Source organism: Sciurus vulgaris (genome assembly GCF_902686455.1).
Source record: "Sciurus vulgaris genome assembly, chromosome: 3".
Lineage (NCBI taxonomy): Eukaryota > Metazoa > Chordata > Mammalia > Rodentia > Sciuridae > Sciurus > Sciurus vulgaris.
Genome location: NC_136463.1, coordinates 189446993 through 189470056, shown reverse-complemented (window position 1 = coordinate 189470056; position 23064 = coordinate 189446993). Strand labels below are relative to the sequence as shown.

General features: G+C 57.5%; 1 protein-coding gene and 1 pseudogene across 3 annotated transcripts in view; one reads left to right on the top strand and one right to left on the bottom strand.

Moving 5' to 3' along the window:
* The window catches only part of D2HGDH (D-2-hydroxyglutarate dehydrogenase), a 28254-nt gene extending 5190 nt beyond the window's left edge, over positions 1–23064 (bottom strand). Inside the window, exons 1-9 of one of the 2 annotated variants that reach the window (XM_079133960.1) lie at positions 22971–23064; positions 21175–21503; positions 14046–14103; positions 13458–13597; positions 12552–12745; positions 11529–11697; positions 7935–8078; positions 6916–7058; positions 4768–4933 (exon numbers count right to left, since the gene is read on the bottom strand). In XM_079133960.1, coding sequence (XP_078990086.1) covers positions 4768–4933; positions 6916–7058; positions 7935–8078; positions 11529–11697; positions 12552–12745; positions 13458–13597; positions 14046–14103; positions 21175–21493 — 1333 coding nt within the window. In that variant the 5' untranslated portion in view covers positions 21494–21503; positions 22971–23064. The remainder of the gene's footprint in view (positions 1–4767; positions 4934–6915; positions 7059–7934; positions 8079–11528; positions 11698–12551; positions 12746–13457; positions 13598–14045; positions 14104–21174; positions 21504–22970) is intronic. The other variant, XM_079133961.1, reaches the window with a different exon arrangement.
* On the top strand, positions 16695–18374 carry LOC306658355 (60 kDa heat shock protein, mitochondrial-like; annotated as a pseudogene). Its single transcript has one exon. The product of its transcript is annotated as a 60 kDa heat shock protein, mitochondrial-like (transcript).

Sequence of the window (23064 nt, the reverse complement as noted above, 5' to 3'; positions counted from 1 at the left end):
GAGCAGGCATTTGCACCAGAGGGTGGCGGGAGCGGCCTCCAGCCCCAGGCCCAGCCAGCACAGCCCTGCAGCAGGGGTGCCATCAAAGACCGGGGTGCCATCAGAGACCGGGGTGCCATCAGAGACCAGGTGCCATCAGAGACTGGGGTGCCATCAGAGACTGGGGTGCCATCAGAGACCGGGGTGCCATCAGAGACCAGGTGCCATCAGAGACTGGGACGCCATCAGAGACTGGGGCACCCTCTGCGTGAAACTCAGGCCAGGCCAAGACTGTGCAGTAAGAAGAGGAACAACCAGAAGACTGTCACCCATGTTCCCTGCACAGGACAGAGGTAGAGGAGAGGCAAGGGCGGCTAGTGGACACAGAGTGACATGCACTGGGCCCCTGTCACCACAGCCCAGGAAGCCCACATTGCCAGTGGAGTGTCACATGGGTCCCAGAGCCAGCTGTCTCTGCTTAGGTGACAACAGTGTCCTCACCAGGCCTCTGAAGTCACGCTGCTCCTGACAAAGAACGTAGCAGAAACACCTGAACACAGCCGACTGTGGAGGCCACCTACTCAGAGGAAGTCTACATACACACAGAAGGAAAGTCAATGGCCCATGAGCCAGCACTCTAAAGTTAGAGAAAGAACTGAATGAAGCTCAACGCAAAGGGAAAGAAAATGACAGAGGCATTGGCAGAAAATAAGGCCATGAGAGGAAGCCAGTGTCTGAGAGGAGCATCCAGGAAGGTCAACCAGAACCCAAGGCCCCAGGAGAAGAACAGGCCAACCAGAACCCAAGGCCCCAGGAGAAGAACAGGCCAACCAGAACCCAAGGCCCCAGGAGAACAGGCCAACCAGAACCCAAGGCCCCAGGAGAACAGGCCAACCAGAACCCAAGGCCCCAGGAAAGACCAGCAAGCCAACCAGAACCCAAGGTCCCAGGAGGAGAAGAACAGGCCAACCAGAACCCAAGGCCCCAGGAGAACAGGCCAACCAGAATCCAAGGTCCCAGGAAAGACCAGCAAGCCAACCAGAACTCAAGGCCCCAGGAGAAGAACAGGCCAACCAGAACCCAAGGCCCCAGGAGAAGAACAGGCCAACCAGAACCCAAGGCCCCAGGAGAACAGGCCAACCAGAACCCAAGGCCCCAGGAGAACAGGCCAACCAGAACCCAAGGCCCCAGGAAAGACCAGCAAGCCAACCAGAACCCAAGGTCCCAGGAGGAGAAGAACAGGCCAACCAGAACCCAAGGCCCCAGGAGAACAGGCCAACAAGAACCCAAGGCCCCAGGAAAGACCAGCAAGCCAACCAGAACCCAAGGTCCCAGGAGAAGAACAGGTCAACCAGAACCCAAGGCCCCAGGAGAACAGGCCAACCAGAACCCAAGGCCCCAGGAGAACAGGCCAACCAGAACCCAAGGTCCCAGGAAAGACCAGCAAGCCAACCAGAACTCAAGGCCCCAGGAGAAGAACAGGTCAACCAGAACCCAAGGCCCCAGGAGAACAGGCCAACAAGAACCCAAGGCCCCAGGAAAGACCAGCAAGCCAACCAGAACCCAAGGTCCCAGGAGAAGAACAGGCCAACCAGAACCCAAGGTCCCAGGAGAAGAACAGGCCAACCAGAACCCAAGGCCCCAGGAAAGACCAGCAAGCCAACCAGAACCAAAGGTCCCAGGAAAGACCAGCAAGCCAACCAGAACTCAAAGCCCCAGGAGAAGAACAGGCCAACCAGAACCCAAGGCCCCAGGAAAGACCAGCAAGCCAACCAGAACCCAAGGTCCCAGGAGGAGAAGAACAGGCCAACCAGAACCCAAGGCCCCAGGAGAACAGGCCAACCAGAACCCAAGGCCCCAGGAAAGACCAGCAAGCCAACCAGAACCCAAGGTCCCAGGAGAAGAACAGGCCAACCAGAACCCAAGGCCCCAGGAGAACAGGCCAACCAGAACCCAAGGTCCCAGGAAAGACCAGCAAGCCAACCAGAACTCAAGGCCCCAGGAGAAGAACAGGTCAACCAGAACCCAAGGCCCCAGGAGAACAGGCCAACAAGAACCCAAGGCCCCAGGAAAGACCAGCAAGCCAACCAGAACCCAAGGTCCCAGGAGAAGAACAGGCCAACCAGAACCCAAGGTCCCAGGAGAAGAACAGGCCAACCAGAACCCAAGGCCCCAGGAAAGACCAGCAAGCCAACCAGAACCCAAGGTCCCAGGAGGAGAAGAGCAGGCCAACCAGAACCCAAGGTCCCAGGAAAGACCAGCAAGCCAACCAGAACCCAAGGTCCCAGGAAAGACCAGCAAGCCAACCAGAATCCAAGGCCCCAGGAGAACAGGCCAACCAGAACCCAAGGCCCCAGGAAAGACCAGCAAGCCAACCAGAACCCAAGGCCCCAGGAGAACAGGCCAACCAGAACCCAAGGCCCCAGGAAAGACCAGCAAGCCAACCAGAACCCAAGGCCCCAGGAGAACAGGCCAACCAGAACCCAAGGTCCCAGGAAAGACCAGCAAGCCAACCAGAACTCAAAGCCCCAGGAGAAGAACAGGTCAACCAGAACCCAAGGCCCCAGGAGAACAGGCCAACCAGAACCCAAGGTCCCAGGAAAGACCAGCAAGCCAACCAGAACCCAAGGCCCCAGGAGAACAGGCCAACCAGAACCCAAGGCCCCAGGAAAGACCAGCAAGCCAACCAGAACCCAAGGCCCCAGGAGAACAGGCCAACCAGAACCCAAGGTCCCAGGAGGAGAAGAGCAGGCCAACCAGAACCCAAGGTCCCAGGAAAGACCAGCAAGCCAACCAGAACCCAAGGCCCCAGGAAAGACCAGCAAGCCAACCAGAACCCAAGGCCCCAGGAAAGACCAGCAAGCCAACCAGAACCCAAGGCCCCAGGAGAACAGGCCAACCAGAACCCAAGGTCCCAGGAGGAGAAGAGCAGGCCAACCAGAACCCAAGGTCCCAGGAAAGACCAGCAAGCCAACCAGAACCCAAGGCCCCAGGAAAGACCAGCAAGCCAACCAGAACCCAAGGCCCCAAGAGAACAGGCCAACCAGAACCCAAGGCCCCAGGAAAGACCAGCAAGCCAACCAGAACCCAAGGCCCCAGGAGAACAGGCCAACCAGAACCCAAGGTCCCAGGAAAGACCAGCAAGCCAACCAGAACCCAAGGCCCCAGGAGAACAGGCCAACCAGAACCCAAGGCCCCAGGAAAGACCAGCAAGCCAACCAGAACCCAAGGCCCCAGGAGAACAGGCCAACCAGAACCCAAGGCCCCAGGAAAGACCAGCAAGCCAACCAGAACCCAAGGCCCCAGGAGAACAGGCCAACCAGAACCCAAGGCCCCAGGAAAGACCAGCAAGCCAACCAGAACCCAAGGCCCCAGGAGAACAGGCCAACCAGAACCCAAGGCCCCAGGAAAGACCAGCAAGCCAACCAGAACCCAAGGCCCCAGGAGAAGAACAGGCCAACCAGAACCCAAGGCCCCAGGAAAGACCAGCAAGCCAACCAGAACCCAAGGCCCCAGGAGAACAGGCCAACCAGAACCCAAGGTCCCAGGAAAGACCAGCAAGCCAACCAGAACCCAAGGCCCCAGGAGAACAGGCCAACCAGAACCCAAGGCCCCAGGAAAGACCAGCAAGCCAACCAGAACCCAAGGCCCCAGGAAAGACCAGCAAGCCAACCAGAACCCAAGGCCCCAGGAGAACAGGCCAACCAGAACCCAAGGCCCCAAGAAAGACCAGCAAGCCAACCAGAACCCAAGGTCCCAGGAAAGACCAGCAAGCCAACCAGAACCCAAGGCCACAGCAACCAACACAAAGAGAACAAGAGGGTCCTGAGTGCCCACCCAGGTGCAGGGATCTGGAATTCTACCAGAAGTGGACAAGTTCCTACAGGAAAAATGCACCAAAACCAAGTCCCAAGGAAAGGCAAAGTTAAATAGACAATAACAACGATGAAGTTGTCCTATCATCAAAAACGTCACCCTTCAAATAAAAACAAAAGCCAGAACCCCAACTCACACGTCTTCACTGCAAACCCTGCCAACCCTTCAGGGAGAACATGCCCCAGGCCCACAGGCAGCCAGGCCACAGCGCCCTGAGCTCTGAACTCTCGGGGTCTCCCTCTGTGCCCGTCTGCAGCCAGCATCTGCCGTCCCTTGGGAGGGTGCTGCTCTCTGCGGGCACTGTCTGCCATCTGCCATCTGCCAAACCCCAAGTTGGGCCCCTCCAGGCTGGAGGGCTGGCGGGCTGCTTAATGTCTCTGTGCTCCTTTTCCGGGATGGAGAGCCCAGCACCACTCCTCAGAGCCACGCAGCTGTGAACCGGCCCGCACCCCTCTCCATGGGCAGCACCAGCACCCCATCCTACAGACCCCCAGGCAGGTGGCCCCGGGCTGCAGGAGGGTGGGGGCAACAGAAGCAGATCCCACAGCCCTGCCACCAACCTGGAAACTGGGATCCAGGTGCCAGGCACCAAAGGCTGCAGGATTCCAAAGAAGGTATTTCCTGCCCCCAAAAGCCCACCCAAACTGGCTCTGAGCAACTCATTGTGCTGGAAAGCCTAGGGGCGTGAGGAGCCCCATAAAGCCCAGGCCTGGGCTCCAAAGAGGGTCTGTGTCCTCCTGCCCTGCGTCCAGCAAAGCCCGGGGCCTCAGCAGGCTGGGCATGTATTCTGCCATGACAACTGCATAACGGCTCTTTTTCAAATAGTCAAGAGCAAGGAGCACACGGCCTCCTCACGGGTCCCTCAAGCCCAGCACAATGCACTCAACTGCAGAGATGGCCACGGTCACTCACCCAGGTGGCCATAGCCCACCACGTGCCTGGCACGCGAACTGAGGCGGGCTCGTAGGTCAGCCACCAGGTCATACAGCTGCTCCACGGGGAGGGACAAGTCGTACTTGTACACGTAGCCATCCCGGCTCAGTGCCTCCGTGATCCTCTCCCGCAGGGCCCACAGCGCCTAGGGTGGAGAGAGAAGGAGCGGTCAGGACACGACTTGGCCAGGCCCCTGCGCCACTGTCAGCACGTCCACATCCCCGGAGATATGGATGTTGGTTCAGTTCCAGAACCAACATAGGACTGTGACCCAGGACCAGTAGAGGCCCATTCACACAGGACCAAGCTCTGAGGGACCCCGGGCTTCGAGACACTGGGCAGCCCAGGGCCCTTCCAGAAGGGGAGCGACAGGGTACCAGGTGCAGCTCTAGGTCTCAAGGACAAGCAGCTGTGCAGGGCTACTGCACAGGGCCAGGGACCCTGGAATCCAAGTGGAGGCAGGAGCGGGCAGGGTGGGGCAGGGGAGGGGTGGGCAGCAGAGCAGAGGGACCAGGCTGCAGGAGGGGGCTGCCAGAAGGACCCTGGGCAAGGCTGGGAGCAGCAAAGCACTGGTGGCTGGGGCAGAGAAGCCTGGCGGAGCAGGCAGAGCGCCCGGCGGGCAGGAGAGTGCCCATCCAGAAAGATCACCTGGTGGCTTTCTTGGTTTTCTCCTGCTATTGGAAATCTGAAGCCACAAGGCTCAGTGGTCCTGAACAGCTTCCCTGCACCATGACCCAGACCCTGACCCCTACCTATGCTGGCCAGAGAGACCCCACAATTTCAGAGGACATACTAAGTGAAATTTCTAAAAGATAAGCACTTTCAATGCTAGAGAACAAGCAATCCCACCCAACACCCACCCCACTCTCTACCAACCCCTTCAGCTCCTCCTCTGGAGGGTCCTGATGGATACTGCTGCCCACAGGCTCCTCCACCCTGGCACCGTCTGCTCATCCCAGCAGCTACAAGATCTGCTTTCCCTGCCTGCAGCCCCACCCCTCTGCTCCAGCCCCGCCCCTCTGGAACATTCTAGAACATGCGGGAACCTGCCCAGCTGCTCCTGCATCACCAGCCCGGCTCTGGGCATCAACCTAGACTGGACCAGGATGTGGGAGGGCTGGGGCAGGTGTCCAAGGAAACTGGTGGGCAGGCTGTGCAGGCCTGTGGGCAGCTCCGGGAGGGATGCAGGCCTCTGCTGCCCTCCCCAAAGACATCGTCTGCTGGCCGGGGCCATCACTAGCCAGCAGCCACCGTAGCTGAGGCCCGAGGTCCCTGCTCTTCCTCTCTGTGAGAGAGTGGAAGGCAGCTGCTGTGGCTGGGCCCCAGTGACGAGGGGGTGGAGCGAGTGACGAAGGAGAGGAGTGCCCTGGCCAAAGCACCTGCCGGGCTGACCAGAGCACACAAGGGCATGCCGGTCTCCCAGTCAGTCAGATGGACTCCAAGTCCTGCCAAGTGAGCAGCCAGCCAGCACCAGCTCAGCACCCCTGCCCCCTGTCCCCAGGGGCAGAACCACCACCTGAGGGGAGGAGCCAGGGAGGTGGGAGCGGGCAAGGGCAGTGGCCATGGCAGACACAGGACCAGACACCTGCAGACGGGCTGGGGCAGCCCTGGCCGAAGGCAGCCTCTGTAGCAGGACCGCCAACTGCAGAGACCCTCAATGAGTAGCTCAGCAGCTAAGTGGCTCCTCACAACAGGACAGCTAAAGCCTGGCCAAAGCCCAGCCCCACAACATGAGAGCCCTGCCCACCCACAGCCCTGAGGCGCCTTCCTGTCCCCTGCTGGCCACTCACCACAGAGGAGGTCTCCCTAGTGCCTGGCCCTTGGGTTCCCACTGGGCCCTCCTCCTCAACCTTTCCTCTGGACACTCCTCCCAAGACCCACCAGAGTTCCACTGACTGCCAGCTGCATCAGGGGTGCTGGTGCTGGCCACACAGCCCTGTCCACCCTGCAGCATAGGGGTGGGGGCACGTTTAGGTATTGATGAAAATTATCTAGACACCAAGAACACACGTTCCACCCCAAGAGGTTCTTCTACCCACATTCAGAAGCCCCGCCACGTCGTGGCCAACGACCTAGTCTGGAGACTCTCCAGGCCCTTCTACAGCGACGGCAGGAGGGCGGGAGCACCTGGGCTTTGCTCTCGTCGGTGGCCACGGTGCCGTCGGTCACCAGGCCTGAGCCCAGCACCTGCTCCAGAAAGCAGCTCAGCTTCTCAGTGTCGTGCTCTGTGCTGGAGCCCGAGGTCTCGACCAGGAGGTAGAAGGGACTCTCTGGAAGGGAGCAGAGAACAGAGCAAGCAGCGCCCGGGGTGTGGCGTCTGTCAGAGACTCTCCAGGCCAAGGCCCGGCAGCCCAGAAGCAGCAGCTCCCTGGACAGGCTGAGATCCAGACGCTCCACCCAGCTGCACTGCTGTGGGACGACATGGGCTCTCAGCACTGGCTTGTCCACCCTCACCAACACCAGCGCCCAGGGAGAGGCCACTGTAGGCAGACACCCACCAGGACCTCAGCCTGGGCTAGTGCACAGAGCCTGCTGTGTGGGCTCTCAAAAAAGATTCGACCAGGGCTGGGGAGACAGCTCAGCTGGTAGAGTGCTTGCCTCACAAGCACAAGGCCCTGAGTTCGATCCCCAGCACCGCAAAAAAAAAAAAAAAAAAGATTCAACCAGTCCAGGAGCAGAGGCCAGGCCTATGCTCCCAGAGGCTCAGGAGGCTGAGGCAGGAGGAGCACAAGTTCAAGGACAGCCTCAGCAACTGAGCAAGACCTGTTTCAGAATGAAAAATAAAAAGGGCTGGGGTGTAGTTCAGGGGTGAAGCACCCTGGGTTCCACTGCTGGTACAATAAGAATCCAACTGTGCATCACTTGCGTAGGAAAGTGTCAAATCTGGAGTTTGTCAAGGCTACTGTGAATTTGTTCTGCATTTATTGAAATCAATGCATTAAGATTTCTTCCAGAACGACATCACAAGTTCACCCTACTACAGAGAGGACACTAGTGTGAAGGACAGCTGGCCCACACAACGTGCCATGGCCACACAGTGCTCTGCCCAGGGACCCTCTGTCCACCCAGAACCCCTGAGCTGCCCAACATGTCCCGTGGCTCAGGAGGAGCAGGAAGGGTGCCACCCAGCTGCTCAGGGCCAGTACCTTGTACTGGGTTGTCCAGGCGGAGGTGCTGCTGGACCAGCTGCATGCATCCAGCATCCATGAACTCGAACGCAGACAGGATCTCTCCCAACATCCCCTTGCAGGTGCTGAAGGTCTGCAGGACCTCTGCAAAGCCAGGGCAGCCTGCAAGGTCACAGGGCATCAGGGGCCCTGCAGCGACAGCATGCAGAGCCACCCCACACCCTGGCCAGGTCTCCTTCAAGTAGCAATGCCCATCTGTGAGGGCAAGGAGGTGTGGCACGACAGGAAACACCCGCAGCTGGTCAGCATGGACATCTCAAGGTCACCACCGGTGTCCAGATCTGGACAGAAAATGCCTAGGAATTGCCACACAGCACTCAGGACAGTGGTGGAATCAGGGGACTCATCCTGGAAAGCCGCCAACAGTGCCTGATGGGGACGTTTGGAAACAGCTGTTTCTCAGCACAACCATCCACTCCTGGGAACTCGCCCAGGACAGTTACAGGACACCGGGACCTCACCATAGGGGCGGGGGAGCCACTAGCACAGCTGACCACAGGGAGCTGGCCACCAAGTGTGGAGGCAGAGGAAGCCAGTGGGCATGCGAACAGGTGACAGCCCGAGACCCCATGGAGGGTGCAATTGCCCACCTCGGGGATGACCAGTGCCCCTAGCAGAAGAAAGGGCAGTCCTGGCCAAGGCCACTCCACCTTGGGGCTTCTAGGGACTCAAGGAATCCTTCCTGGGAGCTGAGTACATGTAAGAATCAGCAGAAACACAGACATTAAAACAGCGCCCCCACACACACAGAGCTGGAACTGCCTGATCACGAAACACACACATTAAAACAGCGCCCCCACACACACAGAGCTGGAACTGCCTGATCACGAAACACACACATTAAAACAGCCCACACACACCACACACACACACACACACACACACACGGAGCTGGAACTGCCTGATCATGAAACACACACATTAAAACAGTCCACACACCACACACACACACACACACACACACACACACACGGAGCTGGAACTGCCTGATCACGAAACACACACATTAAAACAGCCCACACACACACACACACACACACGGAGCTGGAACTGCCTGATCACGAAACACACACATTAAAACAGCCCACACACACGACACACACACACACACACACACACACACACACACACTACACACGGAGCTGGAACTGCCTGATCACGAAACACACACATTAAAACAGTCCACACACCACACACCACACACCACACACACACACACACACACACACACGGAGCTGGAACTGCCTGATCACGAAACACACACATTAAAACAGCCCACACACACGACACACACACACTCACACTCGGAGCTGGAACTGCCTGATCACGAAACACACACATTAAAACAGCCCACACACATGACACACACACACACACACGGAGCTGGAACTGCCTGATCACGAAACACACACATTAAAACAGTCCACACACACGACACACACACACACACACACACACACACGGAGCTGGAACTGCCTAATCACGAAACACACACATTAAAACAGCCCACACACACCACACACACACACACACACACACACACACGGAGCTGGAACTGCCTGATCATGAAACACACACATTAAAACAGTCCACACACCACACACACACACACACACACACACACACACACGGAGCTGGAACTGCCTGATCACGAAACACACACATTAAAACAGCCCACACACATGATACACACAGAGCTAGAACTGCCTGATCACGAAACACACACATTAAAACAGTCCACACACACGACACACACACACACCACACACACACACACACACACACACACACGGAGCTGGAACTGCCTGATCACGAAACACACACATTAAAACAGCCCACACATACCACACACACACACACACACACACACACACACACGGAGCTGGAACTGCCTGATCACGAAACACACACATTAAAACAGCCCACACATACCACACACACACACACACACACACACACACACACACGGAGCTGGAACTGCCTGATCACGAAACACACACATTAAAACAGCCCACACACACGACACACACACACTCACACTCGGAGCTGGAACTGCCTGATCACAAAACATGCACATTAAAACAGCCCACACACACGACACACACACACACACACACACACACGGAGCTGGAACTGCCTGATCACGAAACACACACATTAAAACAGCCCACACACACCACACACACACACACACACACACACACACACACACACACACGGAGCTGGAACTGCCTGATCACAAAACACGCACATTAAAACAGCCCACACACACCACACACACACACACACATACACACACACACACACACACACACACACACACACACGGAGCTGGAACTGCCTGATCACGAAACAGTAAAAAATAGTCAACTGTGTTTAAGGACAGGAGCACCCGAGAGGTACAGAAAACTATGAAAAGCAACAGCACATGTTTGAAAAAAGTGATGAAACTTCTAGAATGAAAACTCCGACGGGCACACCTGAAACTCAGGGGAAGGCCCTCTGTGGAAGTCTGACAGCACCCCAAAGGCAGCAGAGGCGGCACGTGAACCTGACCACAAAACAGGGCTCCAGAAGAGGGTGGCGGGGCAGTTCCACGCTAAGCCCACCACCTCCCCAAGGAAAGGCCACACCAACTGCCCTTCAAGCGGCGTGGCCGAGCATCTCCCAAGTCACAGGCCGAGAGGAGATGTGTGCAACACACAAAGACCTCTGAAGACAAGCGGAAAGGAGCAGGCGGCCGGCCAGGCGTCAGCAGGAACAGCCTCCCTCCAACACGATGCAGACAGCGCACGGAGGAAGCCAGGGCCAGGCTGCTGCTGGACGCCAGTGGACTTCAGAAGCAAGGGGTGCAGGCAGCTCCGACACACTGCACACATGGTAGCGGCCTGCAGGATGTGGCCAGGACAGACCTGCAGGACAAGATCCGGTGGGATGCCTGGTGCACAGCAAGGGAGCAAGAGAGCCCGTGAGGTCATCACAATGGAGACCCAGAAAACAGGGCAGAGTCAAGATGCAGAGGTCACGAAGGTCACAATGGAGACCCAGAAAACAGGGCAGAGTCGAGATGCAGAGGGCAGAAGGGCCTGCAGGAGGGTGGGCGACCTGCTGTCCACTTCAGAAGACTGTGGCTTGTGAGCTTCCAGCCCAGGCTGGCAACAAGGCCATGCTAGGCAGCTGCCCCATCCAGACGGAGGCAGGATGGAGGACGCGGTGTGAAGGGAATGAGGGACGCTGTGGGCACTGCTGAGCCACAGACTGAGGAGAAGATGCTGCTCCTCCTCGCAGGCCACCAACTTCCCCACAGCTGACAGCCTCCCCTCAGAACCTCACCCCACACACCACTGAGGCCGCGGCACACTGGGGTGCAGGAGCCCAGCACCTCCATTCCGTGACCACAGGCAGGGAAAGGCTCCCGCCTGCAGGCCTGCTCTGTGGACCAGGAAGGCCAGGCTCGGTCCCAGCACCCCACTGGCCCAGCCTTGCACCAAGGCAAGGCCCAGAGGGCCAGAGCTGCCCCTCCACCTTGATAAGCGGGGCAGGAACACCTACCAAGAAAAGCCACGTTCACAGCCTTGGGCCTGGGTGGGCACAGGATGGACACGGCAGTGATGACCCCCAGGGTGCCCTCTGACCCAATGAACAGCTGCTTCAGGTCATAGCCTGTGTTGTCCTTCCTCAGGGAGGTCAGGCAGTCCAGGATGGTGCCGTCAGCCAGCACCTAGGAGGGGAAGAAGCGGGCCTCACACACTGACCGTCTCCCAACAGGTAACCTGCTGGTCACCTGCTCCCCACCCTCTGGCTACCACACCAGGGAAGCCAACCTAACCCCAGGGCACCCAGAGAAAGTGGCCATTCCTGATCCCAGCTCCCCTAGCCCAGTAGTTAGGGGATGAAAAGGGCTTGGGAAAGACCAGGAAGACCCACCCAAGCTCACTGAAGAAGGGTCCTTCCCAGCTGGAGCCAGAGCCCAGCCTCCCTCCCCACCCGGCTAGGAAGCCGATTGCCACCTGCAGGGGGATGGGGGGCCGCCTGAAACAGGACACCCACCAGGGAACAGGAGGCACACCCATGGGGACAGGGCCTGGACACAAGAGATGGCCCTGCATGGAAAGCTGCCTGCGTCCAGAGAGCTAAGCCTGAAGACAGAGGTGCAAGATGCAGCTCAGGAGCAGGAGCTCAGGAGTGGAGGCACCAGCGAGCACTCAGGGCCCTGCGTCAGCGGGGGCGGACAGAACAGAACCGGTCCTCCAGAAACCAGGACACACAGGGCTGGTGAGGGACCAGGGACATGGACTTCAGGGTCCTGGGCAGCTCTGCTGGCTGGCCTTGGTGGCCACCCTTCACACTGGCTTCTGTGAGCCTGGCCCAGACAGAGGCCTCAGTGCTTGTCACATGCACTAAGAGGCAGTGACATTGTGTCCTACAGAAGCCAGAGCCGCGCTCAGCTCCAAGGTCCTGGCAGCCTGCAGGTCCCTCGGGGCCTGGGCCAGGGTCTGCTGAGATCTACGATGGCTGCAGCCCAGTCCACCTGGGCCTGAGAACAGCTGGGGAGGCAGAACCCGGCCTGCTCACCACTTCCAGGCCCAGCACGGTCCCACGCAGGGAGCCATACCGCAGAAACCGCAGGCCGCCCGCATTGGTCGCCACATTGCCCCCAATGTGGCAGCTGCCCTTGGCTCCCAAGTCCAGCGGCATGACGAAGTCCCGCTCCTGCACGTACTGGCTGAGCTCCTCCAGCACACAGCCTGCCTGGCAGACCAGAATCCCTGCAGAGAGCAAGAAGGGCTGTTCTGGGCCCTGGCTCCCAGACCAGCAAGAGCTCCCACCGCTGGGCCACCCTGCACCTGGCCACCCAGGGAGCACCTGCCCCAGAGCCAGCAGAGCAAAAGACTTCCAGGCCTGCCTCCCCCGAGAGCAGATGCCCCCAGACCTCAGGGTCCCTGTGACTGCAGAAAGGCAGCACTGCAGGACACTTCCTCTCTCCCCCTCCCCCTCTCCCTCTTTCCCTCTTCCTCCCTCTCTCCTCCTCCCTCTCCCTCTCTCCCTTTCCCTCCCCCCTCCCCCTCTCCCTCTCTCCTCCTCCCTCTCCCCCTCTCCCTCCCCCCCCCAGGGCTGAGAAGACTGCCACAAGGCAAGTAGTCCTCAACTCAGGTGACCTCTACCCCCAAGACTGACAATGTCTAGACACATTTTGGTGGGGAGGCCGAGATACCCTTTGACACCCTGGTCACAGGTGTGGCCAGCATGACCCCAACAAAGGCCAAGAGTGTGCTGGACAAGCCCTACCCTGGACAGACACCACCCCTGCACCCTCCAGAAAGGCCTGGTGGCCAGAGTGCAGGGTCCACAGGGACCAGAATGTGAGCCCACACAGACCCACCCAGAGATGCAGGCAGGCCATCGGGGTCCCACGCACACGTACACGCACAGGCCTGCCTGCCAAGCACACGCCCCACCCGGTGGGCCACCTGGGCTTACCAGACACTCTGTCAAAGCTGGTGACCTGGTTCATGAGGGCAGTGGACAGGATGATCTCATCAAAGACAGGGACGCTGCCCCCCACCAAGCCCGTGTTCCCTCCCTGTGGGTTCACAGCCAGGTTCCTCTCGTGGCAGTGCCTGCGGTGAGCACAGGAAGGACATCAGGCCAGTGTCTCTGCTCCCAGCACTGCCCCCAAATCTGACCCCTCCTAAGACCCTTCTGCCAGCCAGCAGGCCACAGGCATCGCACAGGGAAAGGGACCCCAGCAGGCCGGCCACGCACCTCCAGGGGAAAGCCCCAGGCTCACAGGTCTGCAGTCCTCAGACCAGCCTGGCACCCAGGGTCAGCTGCAGTGCCTCCTCCCCAGCCAGGCGCGCATGGCAGCCTGAAGCAAGGGCTCCAAGGGGTAGGAAGCAGAGCATCAGGTGCTCCCACCCACTGGGCAGTCTGTCCATGCACATTCAGGGAGCCAAGCCTAACCCAGAGGCAGCAGCACAGGGCCCAACCCCAGCGTCCGTGTCCCCACGTGACCCTGCCTGGCATGCTCCAAAGCCCCCGTCAGCCACGTGCACCCCAGCCTGTTACCTGAGGATGCGGGACACCTCCTCGGACGAGCGGGGCTTCAGCATCACCTGGCTGCAGCCTGTGACAGAGGTGGGCAGCCAGGACAAAGGGCAGCCAGCACAGCCAGGGGGCAGGCCCCAGAGGCATGGCTGGTCCTCACGACTCAGGCCCCAACATGCACCTGGGAGAGCAAGCTGTGCAAGGGCCCAGGTGGCACGCAGGGCAGAGGCGGGGCCAGAGTGCTGTGGTCAGTGCTGTGGGTGCTGTGGGGACAGTGAGGGCAACCTGGACCCTGTCTGCAGCTCCTCTAGTGCAGGGTCCTTGGAGACTATGCTGCATGCTACTCCCGGGACTTCCACCAGCTGGCAGGATACGGGCTGAGTGTCCGGCTTAAGGTCACTGTGACAGCTGCCAGTCGATGCCCTTCCCAACCTACCCACCCTACACCTTTCACCTGGTTCCTACAGTGAGGGAGGCTGAGCCTCCCTCCCCAGACTCCTTGATTTGGCTGCCTGTTCTCATAGGGCAGCTTCTGGGTTCTTCTCTCATTGCTGGTATGCAATTCTTTCTGCCTGTACCTCTCTGATGCCCAGAGATGGTGGGGGGAGCCTTTCTAGGCTCAAGAGTGGCATTCCTGACCACTGGCACCCAGCAAGGCTGGGCTTCTCCCTGTCCTTTGGACTTCTCTGAAGGCTCTCAGGTGGCAGAGGTGGCGAGAGACCACAGGGACTCTGGGAAAAGCTTCAGTCAAGTTACACACAGCGCCCATCTTACTTCTTATTCTGAAAGACACCAGGTTGCCGTTCATCACACACACCTTCTGCTGGATGGGCTGCTGCCCGGCTGGGCTCTCCACCCACCAGAGATCCTGCGGGTTACTCAGAGCACTCTGCTGACAAGACTGAGCTCTGCAGGCAGGAAACCCCCCACGAATCTGCAGCAGGGCCAGAGAAACACGAGTGCCCCCCCGAGAGTCTGCCCCCTGCAGCAGAGGACAGGCAGATAGGCCCTCCCACTCAGTGTCCTCTAACAGGCAGACAGTGAAACAAGGGATGCGGTCATCCACAGGCTGCTTTCAACTGAGAGAAGAGGGTCGGGAGGCAGGAGGGGAGGACCCAGGAGGAGAACACCCTACGCTGAGAGTCCACCTGGAAAGGCCTGCCACTGCCCAGACAGGAGACCCACCGCAGAGCCCCTCCTCCTCTCCTCGGGCTGTCTCCCCACCACTCTGGCCAGGTGCTTCTTGGCAGGATGCCATCCTCTGGGTTTGTGAGAACCAAGAGGCACACTTCCATTGGCCTGGCCAGGGCCAGACCCCAGAAGCCGCAGTTGAGAATGGCCTGCACTCTGGCCTCCACCCCAGAGCTGGGCACTGCAGCCTCCACCATCTTTCCAGCAACCCCTAAGGACAGGGCTCCTCGTGCACCCCCATTGCCCCCAGGCCTCCCCTGGCCTATCCCACCACTCCTGCACCTGAGGTCCCATCGCTGTCCCAGCCTGGCACCCCAGCTCTCCTCTTGGTGACCTCCTCAGACCTCAGCGTCCACCTGTGTCAGGTCAAACCTACCTGCTGCCTGATTTGTAAACAAGCCTGCCTCTCTGTGGCTGCCTGCATGCTAAGCATCTGCAGAGACCATCAGCCTGCAGGCCTCAAACACTGACTACTCAGTTGCTTTTGGGTTGGGTATGTTTTTGGGGGGCGAGCTGCAATGCTGGGGCCTGGACCAGGGGTGCGCTACCACGGAGCTGGATCTCCAGACATGGTCTCTGCACTGCCTGGCAGGGCTGGAACTGCTCCTGCCTCAGCTCCTGTGTCGCCGAGACCTCAGGCATGGCCCCCACACCCAGCTCCACTGCCCAGCTGTGTGGAGAAAGCATGTGCTGGCCAGCCACACACACTCCCCCACACCAGGGGCTCCAGCAACAGGCCAGCTGCTCAGGGCCTGTGGTGCACACCTCAGAAACCTCCAGGCCAAGCACCGACACCATGCTGACTTCAGCTCACCCTCAGCTCCCTGGCCATCTGGCCCACAGCCAGGACCCTCGTTCCAATCCCAACCCTATCTGCACCTCTCTCTCCCAGTCCTCGCCCACAGACTGCTCGAGGCTTTCCATCGCTGTGACACAATGCCTCAGAAAAACAGGAGGGAAGATTTATTCTGCCCAGGTTTCAGAGGTCTGCATCAGCGCAGCTGGCTGACATGGGCATGAGTCCAGGCAGAGACCAGGCGGAAGGGAATGGCAGAGGAGAGCCCATCCAGAGTACACCCTAGTGACCGGCCCTGCAACGAGTCCCCACCCCTGTGGGGTTTCCACTTCCTCCCAATAATGCCATCAAATACAAATCCACTGACAAACTGACCCAGCCCTGATGTCAGAGCCCTCAGGCCCCATCACATCCTGAAGGCCGCACCTCTGATCACTGGTACACGGGGGACCAGGCTTCAACACACCTGGGAGCCTGTGGGACATTCCAGATCCAAACCACGACACACTTCCATGTCACCCCTGGCACCCTGTCCCCACCATGGTGCCCTGCCCAGCACACTCCATGCCTCCACCACCTGCCTCTGACCTTCCCTCACCCCCGGCCCCACCCCTGCATCCTGACCCTCCTGGCTATTCCCACCAACTCCGAACCTGCTGGAACTCTTTCATCTTAAGACCAAAATGTTGCCTTCAATATCAAGAGTAAATGAAGAGGCCGGGGATGGTACCACCACTGCCACTGTACTGGCACGCTCTATTGCAAAGGAAGGCTTCGAGAAGATTAGCAAAGGTGCTAATCCTGTGGAAATCAGAAGAGGTGTGATGTTAGCCGTTGATGCTGTAATTGAGGAACTTAAGAAGCAGTCTAAACCTGTGACAACTCCTGAAGAAATTGCCCAGGTTGCTACAATATCTGCAAATGGATACAAAGAAATGGGCAACATCATTTCTGACGCAATGAAAAAGGTTGGAAGGAAGGGTGTGATCACAGTAAAGGATGGAAAAACACTCAATGATGAATTAGAAATCATCAAAGGCATGAAGTCTGATCGAGGTTATATTTCTCCCTACTTCATTAATACATCAAAAGGTCAGAAATGTGAATTCCAGGATGCTTATGTTCTATTGAGTGAAAAGAAAATATCTAGCGTCCAGTCCATCGTACCTGCTCTTGAAATTGCCAATGCTCACCGGAAACCCTTGGTCATAATTGCTGAAGATGTTGATGGAGAAGCTCTAAGTGCACTTGTTTTGAACAGGCTAAAAGTTGGTCTTCAGGTTGTTGCAGTTAAAGCTCCAGGTTTTGGTGACAACAGAAAAAACCAACTTAAAGATATGGCTACTGCTACTGGGGGCGCAGTGTTTGGTGAGGAGGGTTTGACCCTAAATATCGGAGCTGTTCAGCCTCACGACTTAGGAAAGGCTGGAGAGGTCATTGTCACCAAAGGTGATGCCATGCTGTTGAAAGGAAAAGGTGATAAAGCTCAGATTGAAAAGCGTATTCAAGAAATCACAGAACAATTAGAAACCACAACTAGTGAATATGAAAAGGAAAAACTGAACGAATGAGTGGCAAAACTGTCAGATGGAGTAGCTGTGCTGAAGGTTGGTGGGACAAGTGATGTCGAAGTGAATGAAGAGAAAGACAGAGTTGCAGATGCCCTCGATGCTACAGGAGCTGCTGTTGAAGAAGGCATTGTTCTGGGTGGGGTTGTGCTCTGCTTCGGTGCATTCCAGCCTTGGAGTCACTAACTCCAGCTAATGAAGATCAAAAAATTGGCATAGAAATCATTAAAAGAACACTCAAAATTCCTGCAATGACCATTGCTAAGAATGCAGGTGTTGAAGGATCTCTGATAGTTGAGAAAATTCTGCAGAGTTCCTCAGAAGTTGGTTATGATGCTATGCTTGGAGATTTTGTGAATATGGTGGAAAAAGGAATCATTGACCTAACAAAGGTCGTAAGAACTGCTCTACTGGATGCTGCTGGAGTTGCTTCTCTGTTAACTACAGCAGAAGCTGTAGTTACAGAAATTCCTAAAGAAGAAAAGGATCCTGGAATGGGTGCAATGGGTGGAATGGGAGGTGGTATGGGAGGTGGCATGTTCTAACTCTCAGAATAGTGCTTTACCATTATTAATGAACCGTGACAGGAAGCTCAAGGCAGGGTTCCTCACCAACAACTTCAGAGAAGTCAGTGAAGAAAATGACTGAAGAAAAGGCTGGTTGATGTTTAAGAAAATCACTATAACCATCAGTTACTGGTTTCAGTTGACAATACATAATGGTTTACTGCTGTCATTGTCCATGCCTATAGATAATTTATTTTGTATTTTTGAATAAAAAGACATTTGTACATTCCTGATACTGGGTGCAAGAGCCATGTACCAGTGTACTGCTTTCAACTTAAATCACTGAGGCATTTCTACTATTATTCTGCCAAAACCAGGATTTTAGTGCTTGCCATCATCAGATGAGAAGTTAAGAAGCAGCCTTTCTGGAGAATAAGAATAATTGTGTACAAAGTAGAAGAAATATCCAATTACGTGCAACTTTTGTGTAATAAAAATTTGTTTAAAGTTAAAAAAAAAAAAAAAAAAAAAAGACCAAAATGGGAAAGGAGCTGTCCTGGACCCTGCTCCCACCAGACCCACGCCCCTCCCCGGACGGCCGTTCTGACGACAGAGACGCCATGACTCTGGCCTCTCACCTGCAGCAACTGCCCCACACACACCCTCTCCCCACAGCCCTGTCCACCAGCTTCTGGAACACACTTCCATGGCTCTGCTCTCCCCCTGGCTGGCTCCCACTCTTCGCTGACTGTGGTCATCCAGCTGTGGGACCCTGGATCCAAGGGTGGCCAACTGGACCAGCCCCACTCCCTTGCCAACTGCCCTGGTTCTGAGGAGCACGTAGGCTTTGTGCTGCCTACTCACCCCTGAGTGTCCTTCCAGATTCTGCCACAGGCTTATGCTGGAGGCTCAACCTTGAAGAAGTCACAGCACAGAGTCACCCCTCCTGACGCTGCCCAGGCACGTGCCCTGAGCACCCAGCACCCAGCAGGACCCCTACCCTCCAGCCCACGCAGGCCTAGGCGGTGCTCACTAAAATCTGCAGACTCACTGCCGAGCAAGTCATCAAGTTCTGAACAAGGATATGTTTAACAATAATTTTCTATTTCAAATAAAATATTTCCTTTTTAAAAAGTTCTACTGGGCTGGGGAGAGATAGCTCAGTCGGTAGAGTGCTTGCCTTGCAAGCACAAGGCCCTGGGTTCTATCCCCAGCACCGCAAAAAAAAAAAAAAAAAGTTCTACCAACCAGCCTTTAGTTTATATTTTCTGCAACACCCTGAGGCTCAGTTGTTTAAATGGCCAGAAGTTAATGCAAACTCTCTCCAAAAGAAACCACATGAAGGTGCTTTCCAGCGTGATTGACAAGCCTCTGGACACACATGCTCACCTGGCCAAGCCTATGGACCCAGAAGGGAGACCAGTGCTGCCCCACCAGGTGCTCAGGGTGGCGGGATATGCAGGAGGGGCCACCACAGGCACAAAGACCTGAAAGAACAGCCCCGAAGTAGATAAGCTGTCCACAGCAAGGACGGCCAGGAAGGGCCACTTATCAGAGAGGAGCCCCTGGGGCCAAAACCAACCAGCAGCTGGCTCTTGCCCATTGAGGCTCAGATGTGGCCAGGGAGGGGCCAGTGGGGGACACCTACCCAACCCCAGGTATGGCTTCCTCCCCACTCTTGGAAGCCCACCAGGATAGCAGCTGCTGGCCCTGGGTGTCAGCAGGGAGCAGAGCCCAAGAATGGAGAGGCTGGTGTGGGGTTTGCCATGCACCCTTGTGCAGGGGACACTCAGGTTCATCTGCCTAGGGCCTCCAGGCAGGGGCGCAGCATGGCTGACCTCCTGCTGCCCGCCTGCTCAGTGCACAGGTATGGCAGGGGAGCCCTCCCTCCGCTGAGGGTGCTCCTGCAGTGCCAAGGGGCCCAGTGACGTCAGTGTGTCCTGCCAGCCTGCAGGGCTCAGCCCCTCCACCATGAGCCTCCGAGACCTCAGCACTGCACTGTGCCATGACATGGTCTGGAACCTGCTCGGGGTCTCACAATCTGGGAAGATTTGCCCCACAACAGTACGAGCTGGCAGGAGCAGGGCCAGCCTAGGACCTGGGTTTTCAGGTTACACGTGTCACTGTGTTGTCGAGTGCTTCTCTGCTACACCTCTTCACCATGACAGCAAGAATTCCATGTCAGCAGGCCAGGCACAGTGGCCACACCTGCAATCCCAGTGGCTCAGGAGGCTGAGGCAGGAAGATCAAAAGTTCAAGGCCAGCCTGGGCAACTTAGCAAGACCCTGAGCAACTTAGCAAGACCCTGTCTCAAATGAAAATTTAAAAAGGACTTGGAACAACTCAGTGGTAAAGTGTCCCTGGATTTAATCCCCAGTACCAAAATAAATAAGTAAATAACCAGTGTGAGCATGCAAGCTATATTACCTCTGAATCATTTTAAAAGAGAAAATCCAGCACTGTTATCAAGAGGGTCTAGACTGTTAGGTCAGACTGCACTCCTGCACTGGGGGCAGGTGTGGGAGGAGTGGGCAGACAATGGCCAGACCAGCAAACCTGCCTCTTGCTCTGCTGGGCTATATGGACCCCAAAAGACACATCTACACCTTAACCCCAGGAACCTGCAGAAGTATCCTTATGTGGAAAAGGCTCTTAACAGCAGCACCTAAGAACCTAAGATGAGGTCAACCTATGTCAGATGGGCCCTGAACCCAGCACGAGTGTCTCACTTGACGTAGGAGTGACAGATGGGGAGGGGCCGCATGAAGCTGAGGCAGAAGCTGGAGTGCTGCTGGCAGAGATCCAGCGCCTGGAGAGGCAGGAAGGCCCCAGGAGACTCAGGCAACCCCCTGCTGCCCAGGCTTCTGGTCTGTGGAACCGAGAGACCGGTGTGGGCTTGGGTTATGGCAGTCCCCAGAGAAGACAGCAGCTGGTCAGAGCACCAGGGCTGGCCCAGCGCTGGACCCACAGGCGTCACATTGAGGAGCAGGACCTCCCTGTCTCACAGCTCGGCTCTTCTTCAGAGGCAGCAAGGGGTGCATGTGACAGGGACCCACACTTCCTGGCTGCACCCCAGGGTCCTGACTCACCTCGGGCCATCCTCAGCCAGTCCACATTGGATGCCTCAAGTGCTTCTGGGTCTGTGACAACCCTGCCAGGGACAATGTGCTCGAAGGCCACCAGGTCCTCCTCAGACACCACAGAGAACGGCAGCCGCTGCACAGGATAGCGCTCCTGGGTCAGGGTCACTTCAGGGGTGCGGGAGGCCACTGAGGAGAAGCCTCTGTAGGCCAGGGGGCCAGACATTCCCCCAGGGCATCCCAGCCACCTCCTCTGTCCCACCGAGGCTCTGGGAGCACAGGCCTGGAGGAGCCATAAAGACCATCTGGGCACACGACACAGCTCCATGGCTTCTGTCCTGAAAAACAAGGGATTGGACCTGTCACTTGGGAACACTGGGGCAGAGAAGAGAATCCCTCCCAGCCACAGCCCACAGCACGTCTTCTCTGGGCAACTGAGGCCAGGGCTGTGGGACAGAGCAGGCCTGGGGGGCGCAGGGGACACAGCCCTGGGCCCCAGCACGGCCACCTGCACAATTCGCTGGGGGGAACTTACTGCATGCAGCCTGTGGCAGGCACCTTCTCTCTGGGTATCATACTCCAACATTCACAGAACCCATGACCCATGACCTCCTTCCAAGTCCTTTCTTTTCAGAACAAAACCGGGATTTAAGGTGCTAGAAGGAAAGGGCAGACACCACTGCACTGTGCACCAAAAAGCAGCTAAAAGGTGAACCCATGTTGTTGCTACAAGTTTAAAAATGCTTCCATTAAAAAAAAACACAGCAGGCACAGTGGCACAGACCTCCCAACTGCTTGGGAGGCTGAGGCAGGAGAAGCACAAGTCAACTTAATGAGAAGCAGCAAGCAGTAGAGGGTCCCTGTGTTCAACCCCCAGAACTGGGGGTGGGGTGGGGAAGAGAAGGGCTCCTGAGTGTGCAGTGGTCAGGGTGGACAGTCATGTACCAGTTCTCACACGCAGCTATTTGCACTTCACTGGGGTGGACACCTGAGCCACACACGTGGGACAGCCGGGCCCCCTCCTTCACCTCGGAGCCTCTGGAAACCGGGTCAGACCCAGCTCTGCTGCAGCAGGACCTCACTGATGTGTGACGGGCAGAACCAAGATTAAAAGTGGTAGTTCGGTGGCATTCCCTGGTACCACATGTTCAAAAAGAACACACTATCTACTTCCAAATAGGACCTCCATGCAATGGGAAGAAATAAAACTATCTACAGATTTTTAAAGTAAGAGGTCTACATGGGCCTAGCCACAGTCCTTGCCAGTAACTGACACAGGGAGAGCCAGGACCCCACACCAGGACGGAGACTGGGAGCAGGGGTCAGGCTGGACAGTGAGGCAGGATGACGGGGCCTGTTGCACCGTCCCCAGGATCCTTCTGGGACCCACAGAGCCTCCCCAGGATCAACTCGGAACCCAAGAACACCCCAGGGTCCTCCCAGGACCAGAGACGCCCCCCATGTTCGCCCCCGACTGGAGACACCCCAGGGGCGTCCCTGAACCCAGACCCCCCCACCCAGGATCCCCCCAGGACCTGCAGACCCTCCCCAGGATAGCCTCGGAACCCAAGAACACCCCAGGATCGTCCCCAGGCCCCGAGACCCCCCCCCCACAGGACCGTCCCGGGACCCAGAGACCCCACAAGCTCACCCCAGACCCGGAGACCCCCCCACAGGACCGCCCCGGGACCCAGAGACCCCCAAGCTCGCCCCAGACCCGCAGACACCCCGGGAGCCTCCGCGGACCCAGAGATGCCCCCACAGGACCTCCCGGGAGGCGCTCTGCTCCCCGCCAGGGCTCGCACCTGCCAGGGCTGAGGCCAGACCACCGCGAGGACCCGGAGACCCAGCGACGGCGCGACGGGACAGGCCCCGCCCCTCGCCTCCCGGCGGCCTCAG